We start from the raw sequence: 20182 nt of genomic DNA, 5'->3' as shown, positions 1-20182 counted from the left end.
CTTTGCTTCCAGGTGCAGCTCTCTAAAGTGAGAGTACTGGAGTAGCAGGTGGACTCTAATTATATTTTTGGAGACACAGGTCAGGCAATTTTCCTACAGAGCTTGAGACTAGTCAGTAAGTGGTCATTCTAAGGGAGAATATCTTCTGACCCTATAAGTCCCTACATTTAGGAGATGCTAGCCTGAGGATAGAAAGAGAAATTGTATGCCTTGACTCTGGAAATTATTTTCTGATCATTCTCTCTTCTATTGCCCACCTAAATAAAATATTCCTTCAAGTCCATAAACTTCTCTATGTAAGCCTTTGTCACTCTGGTCAACTAGTGTTCATTTCAGATCTCTGAACTGGCTGTCTGACTTAGTCAAACCTCACTCTTTTAAGTATATTAAATCAGTCTAAAGAGGAACAGACTCTGCTTCAATTTACAATAAACGAACAGCAAAATAATGCAATCACACTAAGGTCATTTACTCACCTAAATGCAGCTCACAATAAACAGAACTCAGTCTCCTTCTCTTTCACTCTTCCAACAAATCAAAATTCTGATCTAGGCACTTAGAAATTGTGTGTGTATGTACGTGTGTGTGTGTGTGTGTGTGTGTGTGTGTGTGTGAGAGAGAGAGAGAGAGAGGGAGGATGGGAAGAGACAGAGAGAGAAGCACTTGCATTTAAAATTATCCTAATTTGTCCTAGAGAAAATTTCAAAATGTGCATCTTGTCTGCTAAGCATGCTTCTTCATACGAAATTGGAACTTTCTAAAACTGGGGTAAACAAAAGTGAAAGTTCCATGGCATTCTTGCCTGATGAAATCCTGAGAAAGAAAGGAGAGCACATATATACCATCCCCAGTGCTCTACTGGAATCTGGGAGTAAGTTAACTTGGAATTCCAAAAAGTTTTATACCTTCCTTACAGGCTCCAGGTTCTCCAAAATCCCATTCTGCTCCTAAGTCAGCCACCACCAACAGGAGACTCTGCTTGCTGGGAAAATGTTCCAGAGCAGGGTGGAAGACTTAGCCTCCTCACTCAAACTAGTCCCTTCTAATAGTATTCTTCTTAAATGCATTCCAGGGCAGGTAAAATGCATTTCCACTTCCTAAATTCTCCATGTTGAGGAGAATAAACATGTCATTGGTAGCTAAGATAAAAGTTAAAGTAATTTCCCCCATCATATTCTTAGCATTCGACTCTCTTGACACCAGTCAGGATCCATTAGGACCAGTGGCAAACCCCAGACACACCAGACCTCATTAGAAGATAGAACAAAGTCCAATGTCCCTCTAGAATCCCTGGTGGCTACTAATTGGGCATTGTTGGAAACAGAAAATTATGATACCAAAATCATAGCTACCTTTTCATTACATATGCAAATATAATAATTTGGACTCCCCAATGTCCATTGTCCTCCATGGAAATATTCAAAGACAGAGCATATATAATCCTCCCAGATTTTATAAAATCCCAATTTCATAATGCTACTAAGTTGAAACTGAAAGTTTAAGTGTGAAATTTGGAACTCCACCAGTGATAATAAAGTGAAGCTCCCTTACTCTCCCAGTACAGTGTCAAAGAACACCAGATAAAACACAAAGTTTAAATAAGAGCTAAATGCCCAAGTTTCAGTTGACAAAAACTTGTCATATCAGCAACATCAGGATGATATAGATAGTAGAATTATTTGAAAGAGTTTGAAGTAGCCATCACAAAAACACTTCAATGATCAATCACAAGCATGCTTGAAACAAATTTAAAAATAGAGGGGGCAAGATGGCAGTGGAGTAGGGTCCCCAAGTCACCAGTCCCCACCAACTTACATAGATAACTTTCAAATCACCCTGAAAACCTATAAATTCAACCTGAGATTTAAAGAGAGAACAGCTGGAAAGTTACAGAGAGAAGAGTTTGTGCTTCTAACAAGGTAGGAAGGTGGGGGAAAAAAATAATCAAGTTGGGGAGGGGTCCCTAGAGGAGCCGGTCTAAGGTCAGGTGGTGAAAGCCTCCAGGACAGTAAAGCCCAGTCCTGGAGAAGCAGGAACTTTAAAAATCTTCACCGGATTCTTCCTGGACAGAAAGGCTCTTACCAGGGAACTCGGGCAGAACCTCAGGAGGGGCAGTGGAGCCTCCCATTTCCCCGGGTCACTAACAGAGGAAGTGCCCTGGGGGAGATCACGCCACACACCGTGGGGCCCAGCTCGGTAAAGGGCTGGAGCCGCTCCCTGTGAGGCCTCGGGAGCAGCTCTGGCGGCGGCTCTGGGCGGAGGGGGCAGCGCCCTGCTGCCTTGGGGAGCTGCGCCCCGTAAGCACCATCCAGCAGCACAGGCCCCCGGATCCCAGGGCAATGGGGGATGCCGCCAGCGATCCTGAGCTCCGCCAGGACAGGTGAGGTGGGGAGGGCCCAAGAGAGGGAGGGCTTTCCAGCAGCCGGGCACCCCCAAGCTGTGCAGATCAGCACCCCCACCCCAGAGCATCCAGGACTGTGTGGACTGAGAAACTGTGGTAGTTACTGCAGCAGCTGACTCCAGAGCTGGAGAGCTGGCCAATGCCAGTGTTGTTGTTCCTCATGAATCACCCTGTACCTGGGATGGAGCAGGGGCCACCAGGAAACAGGGGCCTCACGGGATAAACAGCTCCCACTGAGCCATGCACCTGGCAGGGGGCAGGGCAGCTCCCCCAGGTGCACACATCTGAGAACCAGCACAGCAGGCCCCTCCTCCAGAAGACCAGCTGGAAGGACAGAGGAAGAGCAAGTTCTTGACCGAGCAAGCTGGAAAGCGCCAGAGGAAGTCAAGAGATTTACAGTATATAGAACCAGAGGATACCCCTCCATTTTTTTTTCCTTCTTTTTCCAGTAAAACTCATTTTTAGCCACTCTGCACTAAATGACTAGAGGACTAAATGAGCAAAATGACTAGAAGGAATAACTCATCACAAAAGAAAGAATCAGAAACAGGACTCTCTCCCACAGTTACAGAATTTGGATTACAATTCAGTGTCAGAAAGCCACTTCAAAAACACAATTATAAAGCTACTGGTGGCTCTGGAAAAAAAGCATAAAGAATTGAAGAGACTTCATGACTGCAGAATTTAGATCAAATAAGGCCGAAATTAAAAATCAATTAAATGAGATGCAATCCAAACTGGAGGTCCTAACGATGAGGATTAATGAGGTAGAAGAACCAGTGAGTGGCATAGAAGACAAGTTGATGGCAAGGAAGGAAGCTGAGGAAAAAAGAGAAAAATAATTAAAAGATCATGAGGAAAGGTTAAGGGAAATAAATAACAGCCTCAGAAGGAAAAATCTACATTTAATTGGTGTTCCAAAGGGCACTGAGAGGGACAGAGAACCAGAAAGCATATTTGTTCTCTATCAGTAGGAGTCTCTTATAGCTTGTTTCTCTCTCTCCTTTTTTTCTTTCTCCATTCCCATATGTTCATCTGTTTTGTTCCTTAAATTCCACATATGCATGAGATCATCTATTTGTCTTTCTCTGACTGACTTATTTCATTTAACATAACACATTCTAGCTCCATCCATATCATTGCAAAGGGCAAGATTTCATTCTTTTTGATGGCTCAATAATACTCCATTGTATGAGGTCAGTGTTTGATATTTGTTCTCATTCCTGGACAGCTTATCCCAGCTGTCTTACTCCTTGATTTTCTCCTGTGAACTAGCACAGGCTGTATCTTTACTAGTTTTTTTTTTTTTACTTTACTTAATACTAAGCTGTATCTTTACTTCATTCATGATTCTAAAGGTGGAATGTCTTTCCCCAAGACATCCACTGTTCTTGAGAGTGCCCTATGCTTGAACTTTGAATTTAAATTTACTGTATTCTATTTCCTTTCTCTTTATCTCATCTACTTTTTCCCTGTTATTCTTATTTTGTGCTCTCCCTTGCATGACTACAAGTATTTTTTATGATTCGATTTGATTTCCAATTTAGCTTGTTAACTGTAACTATGTGTTTAAGTTTAGTGGTCACTTTAGGGTTTGTAGTATTCTTCTTTATCACAGAGTATCTCAAGTGATATTATATCATTTAATATATAGTATTAAGAATCTTATGATAACATTATTTCATTTCTTCCCAGATAGCCTTTGTGTCATTGTCATCATTTACTTCTGAATGTATTATAAATCCCACAATATTATTTTTTAAGATTTTATTTATTTATTCATGAAAACACACACAGGGTGGGGGCAGAGGGAGAAGCAGACTCCATGAAGGGAGCCCGATGTGGGACTCAATTCTATGATTCCAGGGTCATGCCCTGGGCCAAAGGCAGGTGCTAAACCACTGAGCCACTCAGGGTCCCCCTTATTATTTTTCTTTAGGTAGTTTATTATCTTTAAATATATTTAAATAATAAATAAAATATTAAATCTTTCCTAGAATTACTGTTTCTAGTGTTCTCCATTCTTTTAAGTAAATCTAGATCTCCATCTGGCATAATTTTCCTTCTCACTGAAGATTTCATTTAATATTTCTCATTTATGTTTACTGGTGAAGAATTCCTTTTGTATTTGTGAAATATTTTTCACCTTTACTTTTGAAAGATATTTTTACTGGACACAAGATTCTACATTGACAGTTTTCTCCCCTTTCAGAACTTTAAAGATTTTTCTCCATAGTCTTCTTGCATTGATCCTATAGAAAGTCTTCTATCTTTCTTATCATTTCTCTCTGTATTTACTGTGCCTTTTTTATTTTGGTTGTTTTTAGAGATTTTTCTATCATTGGCTTTAAGGATGTGTACTGGTGATTTTTCTTAGTTTTTACTGTGCATGCAGTTTACTGAATTTATTATATCTATGAGTTTATACTTTTTATTGAATTTGGAAAAAAATTTACCCTTTATTCATTTGAATGTTTCTTACATTCTATTCCACTCCTTATCTTCTTGTAGGGTTTAATCACACATATATTAAGCTATTTGATGTTGATTTGGGACTCACTGATGTACTATTCTTATGCTTTTTGTTTTCTTCTGTGTTTGATGTGGATAAGTTGTATTGCTAGTGTTTCAAATTCACCAATCTTTTTTTTTTGCAATGTCTAATGTACTGTTAATCCCATTAAGTGTATTATTAATTTAAGACACTGTAGTTTATATCGCAGAAATTATTTTTTTTTTTCTTTTTTTTTTTTTTTTAATTTTTATTTATTTATGATAGTCACAGAGAGAGAGAGAGAGGCAGAGACAAAGGCAGAGGGAGAAGCAGGCTCCATGCACCGGGAGCCCGACGTGGGATTCGATCCCGGGTCTCCAGGATCGCGCCCTGGGCCAAAGGCAGGCGCCAAACCGCTGCGCCACCCAGGGATCCCTATATCGCAGAAATTATATTGGAATCCTCTAAATCTTCTAGGTCTCCATTTATTATGTTTTTCTATAGTTTCCTGAATATTTAGAATATAGTTATTAAATAACTGTTTTAATGTTCTTGTCTACTGATTTTATTATTTTTGTCATTTCTGAGTTGGTTTTCATTCATTTTTCTCACTCAAAATATGGGTGTATTGTCCTACTTCTTTGCATGTCTGGTATACACATTATGTCTAGCATGAGAATTATCATAAAATTCTATGGGCACCTTAAAGAAAATAACAATGTTCAACAGTTTGTTGTAGGGAAAAATGAACCATTTTTTATTTTTTTGGCTGGTTTCTCATAGAACTTTAATAGAGGACAGGAATCAACAAAGATTGAGGATAGAAGGAATGAGATTGAGAAACTCTGATAGGATGGTGCTTCCCTTTTCAGGAAGATATGAGGCAAGACGAGTAGTTATGAGAGAAAAGCTGAAAAAGGACTTAAAGAGTACAAAACACATTCAGGGTTACAGTTAGGACATAAGGACTCAACCAAAAATTAATAATTTGATTGTTTTAATAGTTGGTCCCAGCTGATGTTAGGGTATAGGACCTGGGGAGAGTGGGCTATGGTATTGCCTAGGCTTGACTTTCCATGGCATTCTGAGATCCCTAAATTTGCACAAGTTTCCAAGCATCTCCTGCTGGAAGGCCTCTCATTAAAATATCATATCTTTCTGCTAAGTCTCACAGCACAGCTCTTACCATCTTCCAGTCAACCTTTCTACAGCTCTGCCTGACACTCATCTTTTGAGGGGCAGCTTTTGGGAATTACACATAATTTTTAAGAGACCCATTTGCTGAGACTCATGATACTGTATAAGAATGTTAGAATTCTTTTTTATTATTTATTTTTTATTGGAGTTCAATTTGCCAACATATAGCATATCACCCAGTGCTCATCCCATCAAGTGCCCCCAACTCAGTGCCCGTGACCCAGTCACCCCAACCCCCACCCACCTCCCTTTCCACCACCCCTTGTTCGTTTCCCAGAGATAGGTGTCTCTCAAGTTCTATCACCCTCACTGATATTTCCCACTCATTTTCTCGCCCTTCCCCTTTATTCCCTTTCACTATTTTTTATATTCCCCAAATGAATGAGACCATATAATGTTTGTCCTTCTCCAATTGACTTAGAACCCACCAGGTCCATCCATGTCGAAGCATCTGGTGGGTATTTGTTGTTTCTAATGGCTGAGTAATATTCCATTATATACATATAATACAGCTTCTTTATCTATTCATCTTTCGATGGACACTGAGGCTCCTTCAACAGTTTGGCTACTGTGGACATTGCTGTTATAAACATCAGGCGCAGGAGTCCTGGTGTTTCACTGCATCTGTATCTTTGGGGTAAATCCCCAGCAGTGCAATTGCTGGGTCATAGAGGAGTTCCATTTTCAAACTTTGAGGAACAATGACACAGTTTTCCAGAGTGGCTGCACCAGTTCACATTCCCACCAACAGTGCAGGAGGGTTCCCCTTACTCCACATCCTCTCCAACATTTGCTGCTTCCTGTCTTGTTACTTTTCACCATTCTCACTGGTGTGGGGTGGTATCTCATTGTGGTTTTGATTTGTATTTTCCTGATGGCAAGTGATGCGGAGCATTTACTCATGTGCTTGTTTGCCATGTCTACGTCTCCTCTGTGAAATTTCTGTTCATGTCTTTTGTCTATTTCATGATTGGATTGTTTGTTTCCTTGCTGTTGAGTTTAATACGTTCTTTATAGATCTTGGATACTATTCCTTTATCTGATACGTCATTGGTAAATATCTTTTCCCATTCTGTAGGTTGTCTTTTAGTTTTGTTGACTGTTTCCTTTGCTGTGCAGAAGCTTTTTATCTTGATGAAGTCCCAATAGTTCATTTTTGCTTCTGTTTCCCTTGCCTTCATAGATGTGTCTTATAAGAAGTCTCTGTGGCCAAGTTCAAAAAGGGTGTGGCCTGTGTTCTCCTCTAGGATTTTGATGGATTCTTGTCTCACATGTAGATCTTTCATCCATTTTGAGTTTATCTTTTGTATGGTGCAAGAGAGTGGTCTAGTTTCATTCTTCTGCATGTGGATGTCCAATTTTCCCAGCACCATATATTGAGTAGACTGTCCTTTTTCCAGTGGATACTCTTTCCTGCTTTGTCCAATATTAGTTGACCATCGACTTTAGGGTCCACTTCTGGGTTCTCTATTCTGTTCCATTGATCTATGTGTCTGTTTCTGTGCCAGTACCACACTGTCTGGATGATCACAGCTTTGTAGTACAACCTGAAATCCAGCATTGTGATGCCCCCAGTCTGGTTTTCTTTTTCAATATTCCCCTGACTATTCGGGGTCTTTTCTGATTCCACACAAATCTTAAAACAATTTGTTCCAACTCTCTGAAGAAAGTCCATGGTATTTTGATAGGGATTGCATTAAATGTGGGAATTGTCCTGGGTAGCATTGACATTTTCATAGCATTAATTCACCCAATCCATGAGCATGGAATATGTTTCCATCTCTTTGTGTCTTCCTCAATTTCTTTCAGAAGTGTACTGTAGTTTTTAGGGTATAGATCATTTACCTCTTTGGTTAGGTGTATTGCTAGGTATCTTATGCTTTTCGGTGCAATAGTAAAAGGGATTGATTCCTTAATTTCTCTTTCTTTAGTTTCATTGTTAGTGTATAGAAATGCCACTGATTTGTTGGCATTGATTTTGTATCCTGACATACTGCCGAAGTGCTGTGTGAGTTCTAGGTATCTTGGGGTGGAGGCTTTTGGTTTTTCTACGTACATTATGAAGTCATCTGCAAAGAGGGAGAGTTTGACATCTTTTCCAATTTGAATGCCTTTTATTTCTGTTTGTTTTCTGATTGCTGAAGCTAGGACTTCTTGTAATATGTTGAATAGCAGTGGTGAGAGTGGACATCCATGTCGTGTTCATGATCTTAGGGGAAAGGCTCCAGTGTTTCCCCATTGAGAATGATATTTGCTCTGGGCTTTTTGTAGATGGCTTTTAAGATGCTGAGGACTGTTCCCTCTATCCCTACACTCTAAAGAGTTTTGATCAGGAATGGGTGCTGTATTTTGTCAAACTCTTCCTGTGTATCATATGGTTTTTGTTTTTATCTTGTTGACATGACCTATCACATTGATTGCTTTAGGAGTGTTGAATCAGCCTTGCGTCCTGGGGGTAAATCCCACTTGGTCATGGTGAATAATCTTTTTAATGTACTATTGAATCCTATTGGCTAGTATCTTGGTGAGAATTTTTGCATCTGTGTTCATCAGAGATATTGGTCTATAATTCTCCTTTTTGGTGGGGTCTTTGTCTGGTTTTGGAATTAAAATGATGCTGGCCTCATAAAACGAGTTTGGAGTATTCCATCTCTTTCTATCTTTTGGAAGAGCTTTAGTTGAATAGGTATTGTTTTTTTTCTTTAAACGTTTGATAGAATTCCACTGGGAAGCCATTTGGCCCTGGATTTTTGTGTCTAAGGAGGTTTTTGATGACTGCTTCAATTTCCTCCCTGGTTATCGGCCTGTTCAAGTTTTCTATTCCTCCTGTTCCAGTTTTGGTAGTTTGTGGGGTTCCAGAAATACGCACATTTCTTCTAGATTGTCTAATTTATTGGTGTATAGCTGCTCATAATGTTTTTAAAATCGTTTGTATTTCCTTGGTATTGGTGGTGATCTTTCTTTTTTCATTCATGATTTTATTAATTTGACTCTTTTTTGTTTTTAGTAAGGCTTGCTATGGTTTATCTATATTATTAATTCTTTCATAGAACCAACTTCTGGTTTTGTTTATCTGTTCCACAGTTTTTCTGGTCTCTATTTCATGGAGTTCTGCTCGAATCTTTATTAGCTCTCTTCTTCTGCTGGGTGTGGGTTTTATTTGCCGCTCTTTCTCCAGTTCCTTTAGGTGCAAGCTTAGCTTTTGTATTTGAGTTCTTTCCAGTTTTTTTGATGGATGCTTGTATTGCAATGTATTTCCTCCTCAGGACTGCTTTTACTGTATCCCAAAGATTTTGAACGGTTGTATCTTCATTTTCATTAGTTTCCATGAATCTTTTTAATTCCTCTCTAATTTCCTTTCATCTTAGCAGGATGGTCTTTTACCTCCACGTGTTTGAATTTCTTCCAAATATCTTCTTCTGATAGAGTTCTAGTTTCACAGCATTGTGGTCTGAAAATATGCAGTGGAGGATCCCAATCTTTTGGTATTGGTTAAGACCTGATTTGTGACCCAGTATGTGGTTTATTCTGGAGAAAGCTCCATGAGCACTTGAAAAGAATATGTATTCAGTTGCGTTTGGATGTATAGTTCTGTAAATATCTGTGAAATCCATCTGGTCCAATGTATCATTTATACCTCTTGTTTCTTTGGAGATGTTGTGCTTAGAATATCTGTCATTTACAGAAAGCGCTGTGTTGAAGTCTCCCAGTATAAGTGTATTATCATCTAATTATGCCTTAACTTTGGTTATTAATTGATTTATATACTTGGCAACTCCCACATTAGGGGCATAAATATTCATGATTGTTAAGTCCTCTTGTTGGATAGATCCTTTAAGTATGATTTACTGTTCCTCTTCATCTCTTCCTACAGTCTTTGGTATAAAATTTAATTTATCTGAGATGAGGATTGCTACCCCTGCTTTCTTTTGAGGACCATTTGAAAGGTAAATCGTCCTCCAACCTTTTATTTTCAGGCTGTAGGTGTCCTTAGGTCTAAAATGAGTCACTTGTAGACAGCAAATAGTGGTCTTGTGTTTTTTATACAGTCTGAAACCTTGCACCTTTTGATGAGATCATTAAGCCCATTCACGTTCAGAGTTACTGTTGAAAGATATAAATTTAGTGTCATCATAATACCTATTCAGTCACTGTTTTGTAGATTGTTTCTTTGAACTTCTTTTAGAGAGTCCCCCTTAATATTTCTTGTAAAGCTGGTTTGGTGGTCACATATTCTTTCAGTTTCTCCCTATCTTGGAAGCTGTTTATCTCTCCTTCTATTCTGAATGAAAGCCTTGCTGAATAGAGTATTCTGCTGCATGTTCTTCTCATTTAGGACTCTGAATATATCCTACCAGCCCTTTCTGGCCTTCCAGGTCTCTGTGGAGGGGTCTGCTGTTAACCTAATACTTCTCCCCATATAGGTTAGGGATCTCTTATCTCTTGCTGCTTTAAGGATTTTCTCTTTATCTTTGGAATTTGCTAGTTTCACTATTAAATTTCGAGGTGTTGAACGGTTTTTATGATTTTAGTGGGGGGCTCTCTATCTCCTGGATCTGAATGCCTGTTTACCTCTCCAAGTTAGGGAGGTTCTAGCTATGATTATTCAAATATGCTTTCTGGTCCTCTGTCCCTTTCGGCATCCTCTGGAACCCCAATTAAATGTAGATTTTTTCCTTCTGAGGCTGTCATTTATTTCCCTTAACCTATCCTCATGATCTTTTGTTTTTCTCTTTCTTCCTCAGCTTCCTTCCTTGCCATCAACTTGTCTTCTATGCCACTCACTGGTTCTTCTACCTCATTAACCCTCATCATTAGGACCTCCAGTTTGGATTGCATCTCATTTAATTGATTTTTAATTTTGGCCTTATTTGATCTAAATTCTGCAGTCATGAAGTCTCTTCAATTCTTTATGCTTTTTCCCAGAGCCACCAGTAGCTTTATTATTTTCTTTTGAATTGGCTTTCTGACATCGAATTGTAATCCAAATTCTGTAATTCTGTGGGAGAGAGTCCTGTTTCTGATTCTTTCTTTTGTGGTGAGTTCTTTCTAGTCATTTTGCTCAGTGAAGAGTGGTTAAAAACAAGTTGTACTGGAAAAAGGAAGGAAAAATAAAAGAGAAAAAAAGGGGAAAACAAAGGAAAAAAACAGAAAAAACACCAATGAACAAAAAACAAAAATACAAGGATGGGTATTCTCTGGTTCTATATACTGTAAATCCCTCAACTTCCCCTGAAGCTCTCCAGTGCTGCTCAGTCAAGAACTTGCTCTTTCCCTCTCCTTACAGCTGGTCTTCTGGGAGAGGGGCCTGTTGTTCTGATTCTCAGGTGTGTGCACCTGGGGAACTGTCCCACACCCTGCCAGGTGCTCGGCTCAGTGGGAGCTGTTTATCCTGTGAGGCCCCTGTTCCCTGGGCGCCCCGCCCCTCCCAGGCACAGGGTGACACCAGGAGGAATAACAAGACTGTCCTCAGCCAGCCTTCCAGCCCTGGAGTCAGCTCTTGCAGTAACTACCACAGTCTTCCAGTCTGCATTGGCCTGGATTCTCCAGGGATGGGAGGCGCTGGTCTGCACAGCTCGGGCAGCCCAGTGGCAGAAGCATCCTCGCTGTCCTGTGCCCTCCCAGCCTCTGTCTGTCCCCCGGGGAGTGCAGGATCCTGGTCTGTGTCCCCCGGCGCCCTGGGCTCTGGGGCCTTCGCCACTGGAATCGCTCTCGGGGCCGCACAGCCCCGTCTGCGCAGAGCCGCGGCCTGACCTTCTCCCGAGGCCCCGCAGGGTTCGGGCTCCAGCCCTTTACTGTACTCGGCCGGCGGTGTGTTGTGCGCTCTCCTCTGGGGCACACCTTCTCTGTTAGTGACCCCGGAGCCTGGAGGTTCCACTGCCCCTCCTGGGATCCTGCCTGACCTCCCTGTGAGCGCTTTTCTGTCTGGGAAGATTGTTAAAATTCCTGCTTTTCCAGGGCTGGACTTTCCTGTCCTGAATGCTCTCGCTGCCCAGCCTTAGCCCGGCTCCTTGTGGGGGCCCCTCCCCAACTGGATTCTTTTTTTCTGTCTTCCTCCCTTGTTAGAAGTGCGAACTTTTCTTTCTGTAGCTTTCCAGCTGTTCTGTCTTTAAATCTCAGGCCAAATTAGTAGATTTTCAGGATGATTTGAAAGTTATCTAGGTAAGTTGGTGGGGACAGTGACTTGGGGACCCTACTCTTTCGCCATTTTACCCCGCCCCATCTGTATGTTAGAACTCTTAAATTCACTTTCTTACTTTCCTCTTTTAGCATTCAGGGTAGGTCATATGCCTCTCTACTTCTTTTATCTTCCTTTCACCTTTCCCTTTCTTCCTGTTTAACTATCTGATCATTCTCCTTTCCTTTTTTTGAATCTGTTTTAAGGAGTAACATAAATTTCATTCTGACAGCAAGTCTTTTTTTTTGTAAATTCTCCTATCTTCAGTTTCTTCTTGTATAGCTAGGGAAATAGCTAATTTTTTTCTAAAAATTTACTCTCCCCTTCTCCCCTTTTCCTGTATGACTTTCCAGCTTGGCCACATTTCCCAGCTTCCCTTGTAGCTAAATAGGCAACATAATTAAGTTTTCACCCATAGACTGTAAGTAGAAGTTACGTGTGTAAATGCTTCACTTGCTTGAAATAAATTGCTTTCCCAAGGCTTCCTGTCACTTTTCTTCTTACGAGATGAAATGTGGAGGTTGTGGAATATTTCATGAAGGTGAAGACAATAATGGCCTAGGAGATCAAGAATCATTGACTTGAAAAAAAATAAAAAAATAAAAAAATAAATAAAAAAGAATCATTGACTTGGGAGAAACCTGGATCTCTTAATAAGATGGGGCAAGGCTATCCCATCAGTCTGGAAACAACCCCATTACTCATACACATTTCAGATTATTGAGTGAAAGAGAAAATATTAAGCCACCATATATTTGGGTTTCTTTGTTATAGCAGTTTAGCCTTTAACTTAACTCATACACATTTATTCATGAATGGTGACATATCAGTAACATCTCAGGAAGGAAATTTTTTGTTTATGTATCTTTTGTTTCATTGGAAAAAAGATAACCCACTTGGGCATAGTGCTGCCAGCACACAATCTTTTGTGTAATGGTTTCCAAATTAATAATAAATAATAAATTTAATTAATTAAGTAATTAATAATCCATAATAATAACTCATGTGGTTTCCAAAATGAAGTCCTGAAAATGCTGGAGGTAGATATTAGTATTCACATTATATAGACTTAAAAATTATTATAGTCAGAGAAATTATAAAACTTACAATAATTTGGGGCATCTTGGTGGCTCAGTTGGTTAAGTTTCTGCCTTCTGCTCAGGTCATGATCTCAGGGTCTGATGATTGAGCCCCACATAGGGCTCCCTGATTAGCAGGAAATCTGCTTTTCCCTCTCCCTCTACCTCTCCCCCTCACTTGTGTGTGTGTGTGTGTGTGTGTGTGCGTGCACGTGCATGTGTGCACAGTGTGTGCACAACATGAGTGTGCTCTCTCAAACAAATAAATAAATAATATTTATAAAAGACAATTCACACAACTGCTCAAATAACAGGTCTCAAAGCCTTTTGTGAACTATTTACTTTAGTGCTTGTTCTAAGTACATCACACTGCTTAGTGAAATTAGAAGTGGTTGAAGTGCCTTTTAATAACAAACCCACTTAACCAAATGGATCAGTCACTTAATCAACAATTATGCATTAAGTGTCAGATATAGTCAGGACATTTTCATAGGGAAGAAGGTAATAGACATATCTAGTCTGTTCTCTGCTCATACAGAAAAACATATATATGTAAATAGGTGCCACATGGGGGGAAGAGGAAATAAAATATTACCAAACCCTTTTCATATATTAGGTACTGCGATAATGAGGGAAGTCTTATCATTATTATAATTAAGTCCTGGAGAGGTTAAGAGACTTGCTCCAAGTCACACAACCAGTAGCATTCAGGCTTGGGATTTGACTCCAGCTCTGTAAAGACTCCAAAGCCCATGCCATTATCACTGAAGCATGGTTGGAGAGCCCCTGGGTGTGACTGAAATTTAGCAGAGGGTAATCATTTCCCTCCAGGAAGTCAAAGAAGCCTTGTAGAGGTGGTAGAATTAGATCTGGGAGAAAACATAGGAGGACGGGGAAGGGAAGAGAGCTTGGTAAGGGAGCCAAGGTGTGTGGGTGAAAGATGGTGAGGGGGCCAGCGCTATTGGTAGAGATAGTTCATGCTGGGAAGCCTGGGAACATTTGCTCCATGGTTCTAGACTTCCACAAAAGGCAGTCTAGAAATGCTACCTGCCTTTCTGATGCCCCCCTGCCCCCAATTGCCACCCAGTCCACATGTGTGAGCACATTATTCTGAGCACCTGAGCCTGAGTCTGTACTGGCCCAGATTATGTGAGCTGGGAGAAAGGTTTGGTCCTGCCCTCTGCTCAAGCTCACACCCTTTTACATACATTTGGATCAGAAGTCTGAACTGGCCTTTGTCTGAACACCAGTGACAGCCAGGCACCCAGCAAAAGTGGTACTTAATTGCTCCTTCAGGGTCCACTTAGAATAATAGCTGAGAACAGGTGTCCCAGGTGTCTCCCATTGGCAGTGACAAACTTTGCTGAAGATGAGTCACAAATTCTTGGCAAGATTAGCTTAAATAGGGGAAGAAAGCCTTTATCTAGACTGATCTTGTCCTAGATTGTATATTGCTTCAGTGTTACCATGTTTCCAATCTCAATCATGATCGATGGGGAAAGGATGTCTATCATAAAATTTATTAGCTCAACAAGGTGAAGAACTTTTTCAAGGTAATTAGGAGTATTCTGAAGATGGCTCATTCTATTGGGTGATATAAAAGGATGAGAAAAATTCCACTCATAACTCTTAGTCTGCCTAAATTTTATCATTAACTGTATATAAGACCTGGTATTTTTTGTTTGGCTGACATTAGTAACATTTATAGATTTCTCATTCTGTATTATTACTGTTTGATCAGTAAATGAATAGAGCAAATAGGATGCAAAAGCTGGCTGAGAATTTAGGGTTTGCATATACACCTCAATCCCCATTATAATCATATAAATTCTTCATTGATTTTTCTTTTTCCTGACTTTTTTTGACATTCAAATGAGGTTAGATTTAGTGAGACATATAACACATTTGTATAGTTTGCCAAGAATTCTAGGGTGGAATCCCAAAGACTTGGGACTAGATACTAGCTTTGTCACTAGTACTCTGTGTGACTAGGGTAAGTCACTTGGATGCCTTTGTGATTTTACAATAAATGGTTGGATTAGGTTGTCTTGAAAGTATCTTTCAGATTTAAAACTGAACATATGAGATTTTGGCATTTTCTGATTTTTATCTTTCTGTTATTGAATTTTGTTTATGATAGGAATAATTTACTTTCATGTGTTACAGATGGACATTGGATTAATTATATGGTGCCTGAAAAACCTTAAACATCTTTAGAGATAAAAATAATAGAAATGGTCAACTTCTCCATTAATAATTGAATACCTTATGATAGCAATAATTCTCCACTTCTGAAATTATGAACAACAAATTGGAACTAAGATAAAATTTCACTAAAAATAAATTGTCTTCCACAATTGTGGATTAGATTGTGAAATCTAATAAAGATAAATCTAATCTATCTTTATGAAAAACTAAGTGAAATGAACTTTTTAATTTCAAGGATTTGAGGACACTTTGTGCTGTTTCTTTAAAGTGATCAAATCATCCAAGATGCATTTTCATTTTCTTTGAAACTTGAGCACTGAAGGGTCTGGTAAGTGTGGAAAATAATCCCTTTTAAAATGTACTATCACCTCTCATGTAGAGAGTCATATAGTCGACATGTAGTATGTGTTTATTTTTTTAATAATAAATTTATTTTTTATTGGTGTTCAGTTTGCCAACATACAGAATAACACCCAGTGCTCATCCTGTCAAGTGCCCCCCTCAGTGCCCGCCACCTGCAGTATGTGTTTAATTGGCAATTGGTACCTGAAATCTTTTTATTTTCCCTCACATTTTTGGCCACAATTTTGTGATGCTTGGTGAGGATAAAAGCCAATGCCCTATGAACCTCGGGAGAGAAAGGTTTTTGTTATTTTCAGAAGAGGAAGTGATTGGCTGAGGTCCAACAGAGATTTTATGATCATTCTCAAATGAAAGAATATTGGCTCCTGGATGCTTTGATCTCCCTGTTGACCAATTGGATGAGAAGACTGTCCACCTGCCCTGGAAATTATAGTGAGAAGGTAATTATCTGAGGGGTAATTTGTTCCTTGAATGTGAATCAGTTTGTTGATACTTCCTTGTCCTGAACACCTGCTCAAAACTTCCATTTATGTTACTTATTTATTTTTCTATCCTCACTCTGGAGTTAAGAGAATGGGTATAAAGTTTTCTTCATAATAGATTCTTTTGGTACTCCAGTAATGCTATGTGATAGATCCACACATGACTGCTCAATGTTTGGTGATGGAGGTGTCTGTCTCCTTCTAGGTGTGGCCACAGCATTATGAATCTCTGGCTTTAAAATCTGTATGGTGAAGTGGACTGTGAGTGATGACTGGGAGTGTCAGATGGTTAGAATCCCAGGGAAGAAGTTAGTGGGAAGTGCAGAAACCTTTCATGGAGACATCCATGGGGCAAATCCAACTCTGTTCCTTTTCAGCCTGAGTCAGCTTTTCAGTCTTACAGTGGTCCCTGGAGTTAAATAGGAGTCACCCACCAGACTATGTTGAGGAGCCAGTAAAATTCCAGAGGAGCAAATAAAATATCCAGATCCACAACTCAAACCATACAGAAGAAATATTTACTACATTTGTTTGAAACAAATGTGAAAGACGTTAAAGCATATTGCATTTATTATCTTCAGCAAAGTGATGGAGATGACCTAGTTCCTTACTTCTGGGAAGACACAGATGTAGCTCTGTCATTTGCATCAGCTTTGAACAGACTTTACACTGACACAGCCTATTGCTCTAATTCAGAGAAATTTTATGCTCTTCTATTCAAATATTAGTCTTCACCTCACAAAGTGGTGATATGACTTGATCATGGGTGTTTACTCATCTTGTATAGACCTTTTAATACTTCAGTCATAAATACATTCATTGATGTTTGACAAAAAGCAGAATTATTAATTGAAAGTGAAGATCCTCCTTAAATCAACTCTTTTAATGAATAAAGAGTTGAAAACAAGTTGAAAACAAGAGTTGAAAACAAGTTGAAGATCCTCCTTAAATCAACTCTTTTAATGAATAAAGAGTTGAAAACAAGGGAAAAGCAAATGTAGTACCAAGCTTAAACAATATAGAATGTGTACTGTGTTGAGAATGAAATCACTCTGCTTTTATTGGTACTGAACTGTTCTTTACTATTATTCCAACAAATGTATTTGAGGGCTCACCTGCTCCATTCCAGGCACAGGTCTGAAGACCAGGAAGTGGTGGCCAGAGATGACTGAAGCAAATGCCCCGATCTTAGAGGACCATATTGTGAAGTGATGTGTAATGGGTTCTAGGATAGAAATATGTACAGAATCCTGAAAGACCACAAAAGAGAGAATGGTCCTTTCTCTATAGGGAAGGGATGTTAGAAAAGGAGGGAGATGATGATAGACCTGGTTCATGAGAAGGAGAGCATCCTGGCTGAGGGAACTGCAAAAACAAAGCCACAAAAGTCTGTCATGGCTGGCATGTTGGCCAGACTGGGAGTTCTGGGTGTGGCTGGAGCTTTGGCTTTGAGGAGTGAGATGAGAGGGAAGACATGGTCTGGACAGGAGGTGGATCCAGGAGTACCCACTGGGGGCCTTTATTCTGTCAGACTTGCCTTTTAGAAGAGATATTACATGGAAAAATCAGAAAATATAGAGAAGCAAAGGCAAAGAAATGAAATAAAGTATAATTTATCTTCACTGTTCAAATTCTGTTCTATCATTTGCCAGTTGTTTTTTCTACAGGTATATATGCAAACAGGATTTTTTTTCTTAAACTCAAAATAAGATCCTATTGTACACACTATTTTTGAATTTTCTTCATTCTATTTTTATAAGCACAAGTAAAACATTTCTAATGCATCATTTAATAGGTAGAACATTATACTATATCAATACATCATAATATACTGACTTTAAAAAGTATAGGTTGCTTTTACATTTTCAGTATTATAAATAGTGCCGTGATGACACCTTGAAGATGTTCTTAATTATTTCCTTAGGATAAATTCCTAGAAGTGCAAGTTCTGGCTCAAATGGAATATAAATTTTAAAATACCTGCATCTTGGCACCCATGCTAATGTTAGTCAAAACCAGGGTTTTCAAACTTTGCTAAATCATGGCTCATAAAGAATGGATTGTTGATTTAACTTTTGTTTCTTTGAGGTTGAATGATGCTTTATAATTTAATTGGCCATTTGTACTTTTTATGAGCTAAATGTTCTTGCCCTTTGCCTAATGTCATATTGATATGTTTCTCTTGATTAATAAGTCCCAGTATATCTGTATAATATTGCTCATGCTATGATGTAAAATATGAATGAAAAATGGTAGCAGCCTACCTTAGGATACATCTTATCTCTCTTTTTAGCCCTGAAATCACATGAATCTGTGGGTAGAGATTCACTTGATAGCCCTGGAAACCCCTCTCAGCCCAAGGACCATGAGTAACAAGACGCTAGTAACAGAGTTTATCCTGCAGGGCTTTTCAGAGCACCCAGAATACCATATGCTCTTATTCAGCTGTTTCCTCTCCCTCTACTCTGTGGCCCTCACAGGTAATATCCTCATCATTTTGGCCATCACCTTCAACCCTGGGCTCCATACCCCCATGTACTTTTTTCTCTTCAACTTGGCTACTATGGATATTATCTGCACCTCTTCCATCATGCCCAAAGCACTGGAGGGTCTGGTATCAGAGGAGAGCTCTATCTCTTATGGGGCCTGCATGGCCCAGCTCTATTTTCTCACATGGGCTGCATCCTCCGAGCTGCTCCTCCTCACGGTCATGGCCTATGACCGGTATGCAGCCATCTGCCACCCTCTGCACTACAGCACGACAATGAGCATGGCATTCTGCAGTAAGCTGGCCACAGGTGTATGGGTGCTTTGTGCCTTCAACACAGCCATCCACACTGGGCTGATGCTGCGGTTAAATTTCTGTGGCCCTAACGTCATTACCCATTTTTTCTGTGAGGTCCCTCCTCTGTTGCTTCTCTCCTGTAGCTCCACCTATGTGAACAGCATCATGATTGTCCTAGCTGATGCCTTTTATGGCATATTGAACTTCCTGATGACCATTGTGTCATACGGCTTTATTATCTCTAGCATCCTAAAAATGCGGACTGCAGAGGGGAAGAAAAAAGCCTTTTCCACTTGCTCTTCTCACCTCATTGTGGTGTGTATGTATTATACTGCTGTCTTCTATGCCTACATAAGCCCTGTCTCCAGCTATAGTCCAGGGAAGAGCAAGTTGGCTGGTGTACTGTACACCATATTGAGCCCTACACTCAACCCCCTCATCTATACTTTGAGAAACAAGGAGGTCAAGGCAGCCCTCAGGAAGCTTTTCTCCTTCTCCAGAAATTAACTTCTATCTTCTGAAGCTTTTGCTAGAGATTGCATGTGGAAATCCATAGTGGTTTCAGAGATTCTCCAGTGAATAAGGCTTTGAAAACTACCACTAATAATTAAGTGTGATTATTAATAGATTTTCAATGTGACCTGAAAAGCAATTATTGTTATTCACTTTGGTTTCTTGTAATTTTTATATTTTCTATGTTTTGTAATGGATTTGAAAAAAATACTTAACTGAGTATTGAGTGACTAATAGTGTATTACTCATTTGACAAAACAAAACTCATTTGATCTATATTCTTAGAAAATTAGTAATTCAGTTAAGGATATACCAGTACCCATGATGGTGAATATAAAAAGAAAAGGCATAAGGAGCGTTGCATTTCAGGGTGTGGTGTAGATGTACAGAGAATACATATGTAGTGTGAAAAAAGCCCTGCACTGGTCAGGGAGAAGATCTGGGTTCAAATTCAGACTCTTCCAGAGCACTCAACCTACTTC

At 39.6% G+C, this 20182-nt stretch overlaps 1 protein-coding gene across 1 annotated transcript; it reads left to right on the top strand.

Annotated features, from left to right (window-relative positions):
- The first annotated feature begins 18707 nt into the window (after nucleotides 1-18707).
- Nucleotides 18708-19694, top strand: LOC112672573 (olfactory receptor 13A1). Its single transcript, XM_025467766.2, has one exon. The coding sequence runs from the start codon at nucleotides 18708-18710 to the stop codon at nucleotides 19692-19694; it is 987 nt and encodes a 328-aa protein (XP_025323551.1).
- The last annotated feature ends 488 nt before the right edge of the window (nucleotides 19695-20182 follow it).

This window comes from Canis lupus, chromosome 28, assembly GCF_003254725.2.
Source record: "Canis lupus dingo isolate Sandy chromosome 28, ASM325472v2, whole genome shotgun sequence".
NCBI lineage: Eukaryota > Metazoa > Chordata > Mammalia > Carnivora > Canidae > Canis > Canis lupus.
This window is presented reverse-complemented; position numbering and strand designations above follow the sequence as displayed.

What these genes read in the sequence shown, in the direction of transcription:
- LOC112672573 (XM_025467766.2), top strand. Translation starts at nt 18,708, where the DNA reads ATGAATCTGTGGGTAGAGATTCACTTGATAGCCCTGGAAACCCCTCTC.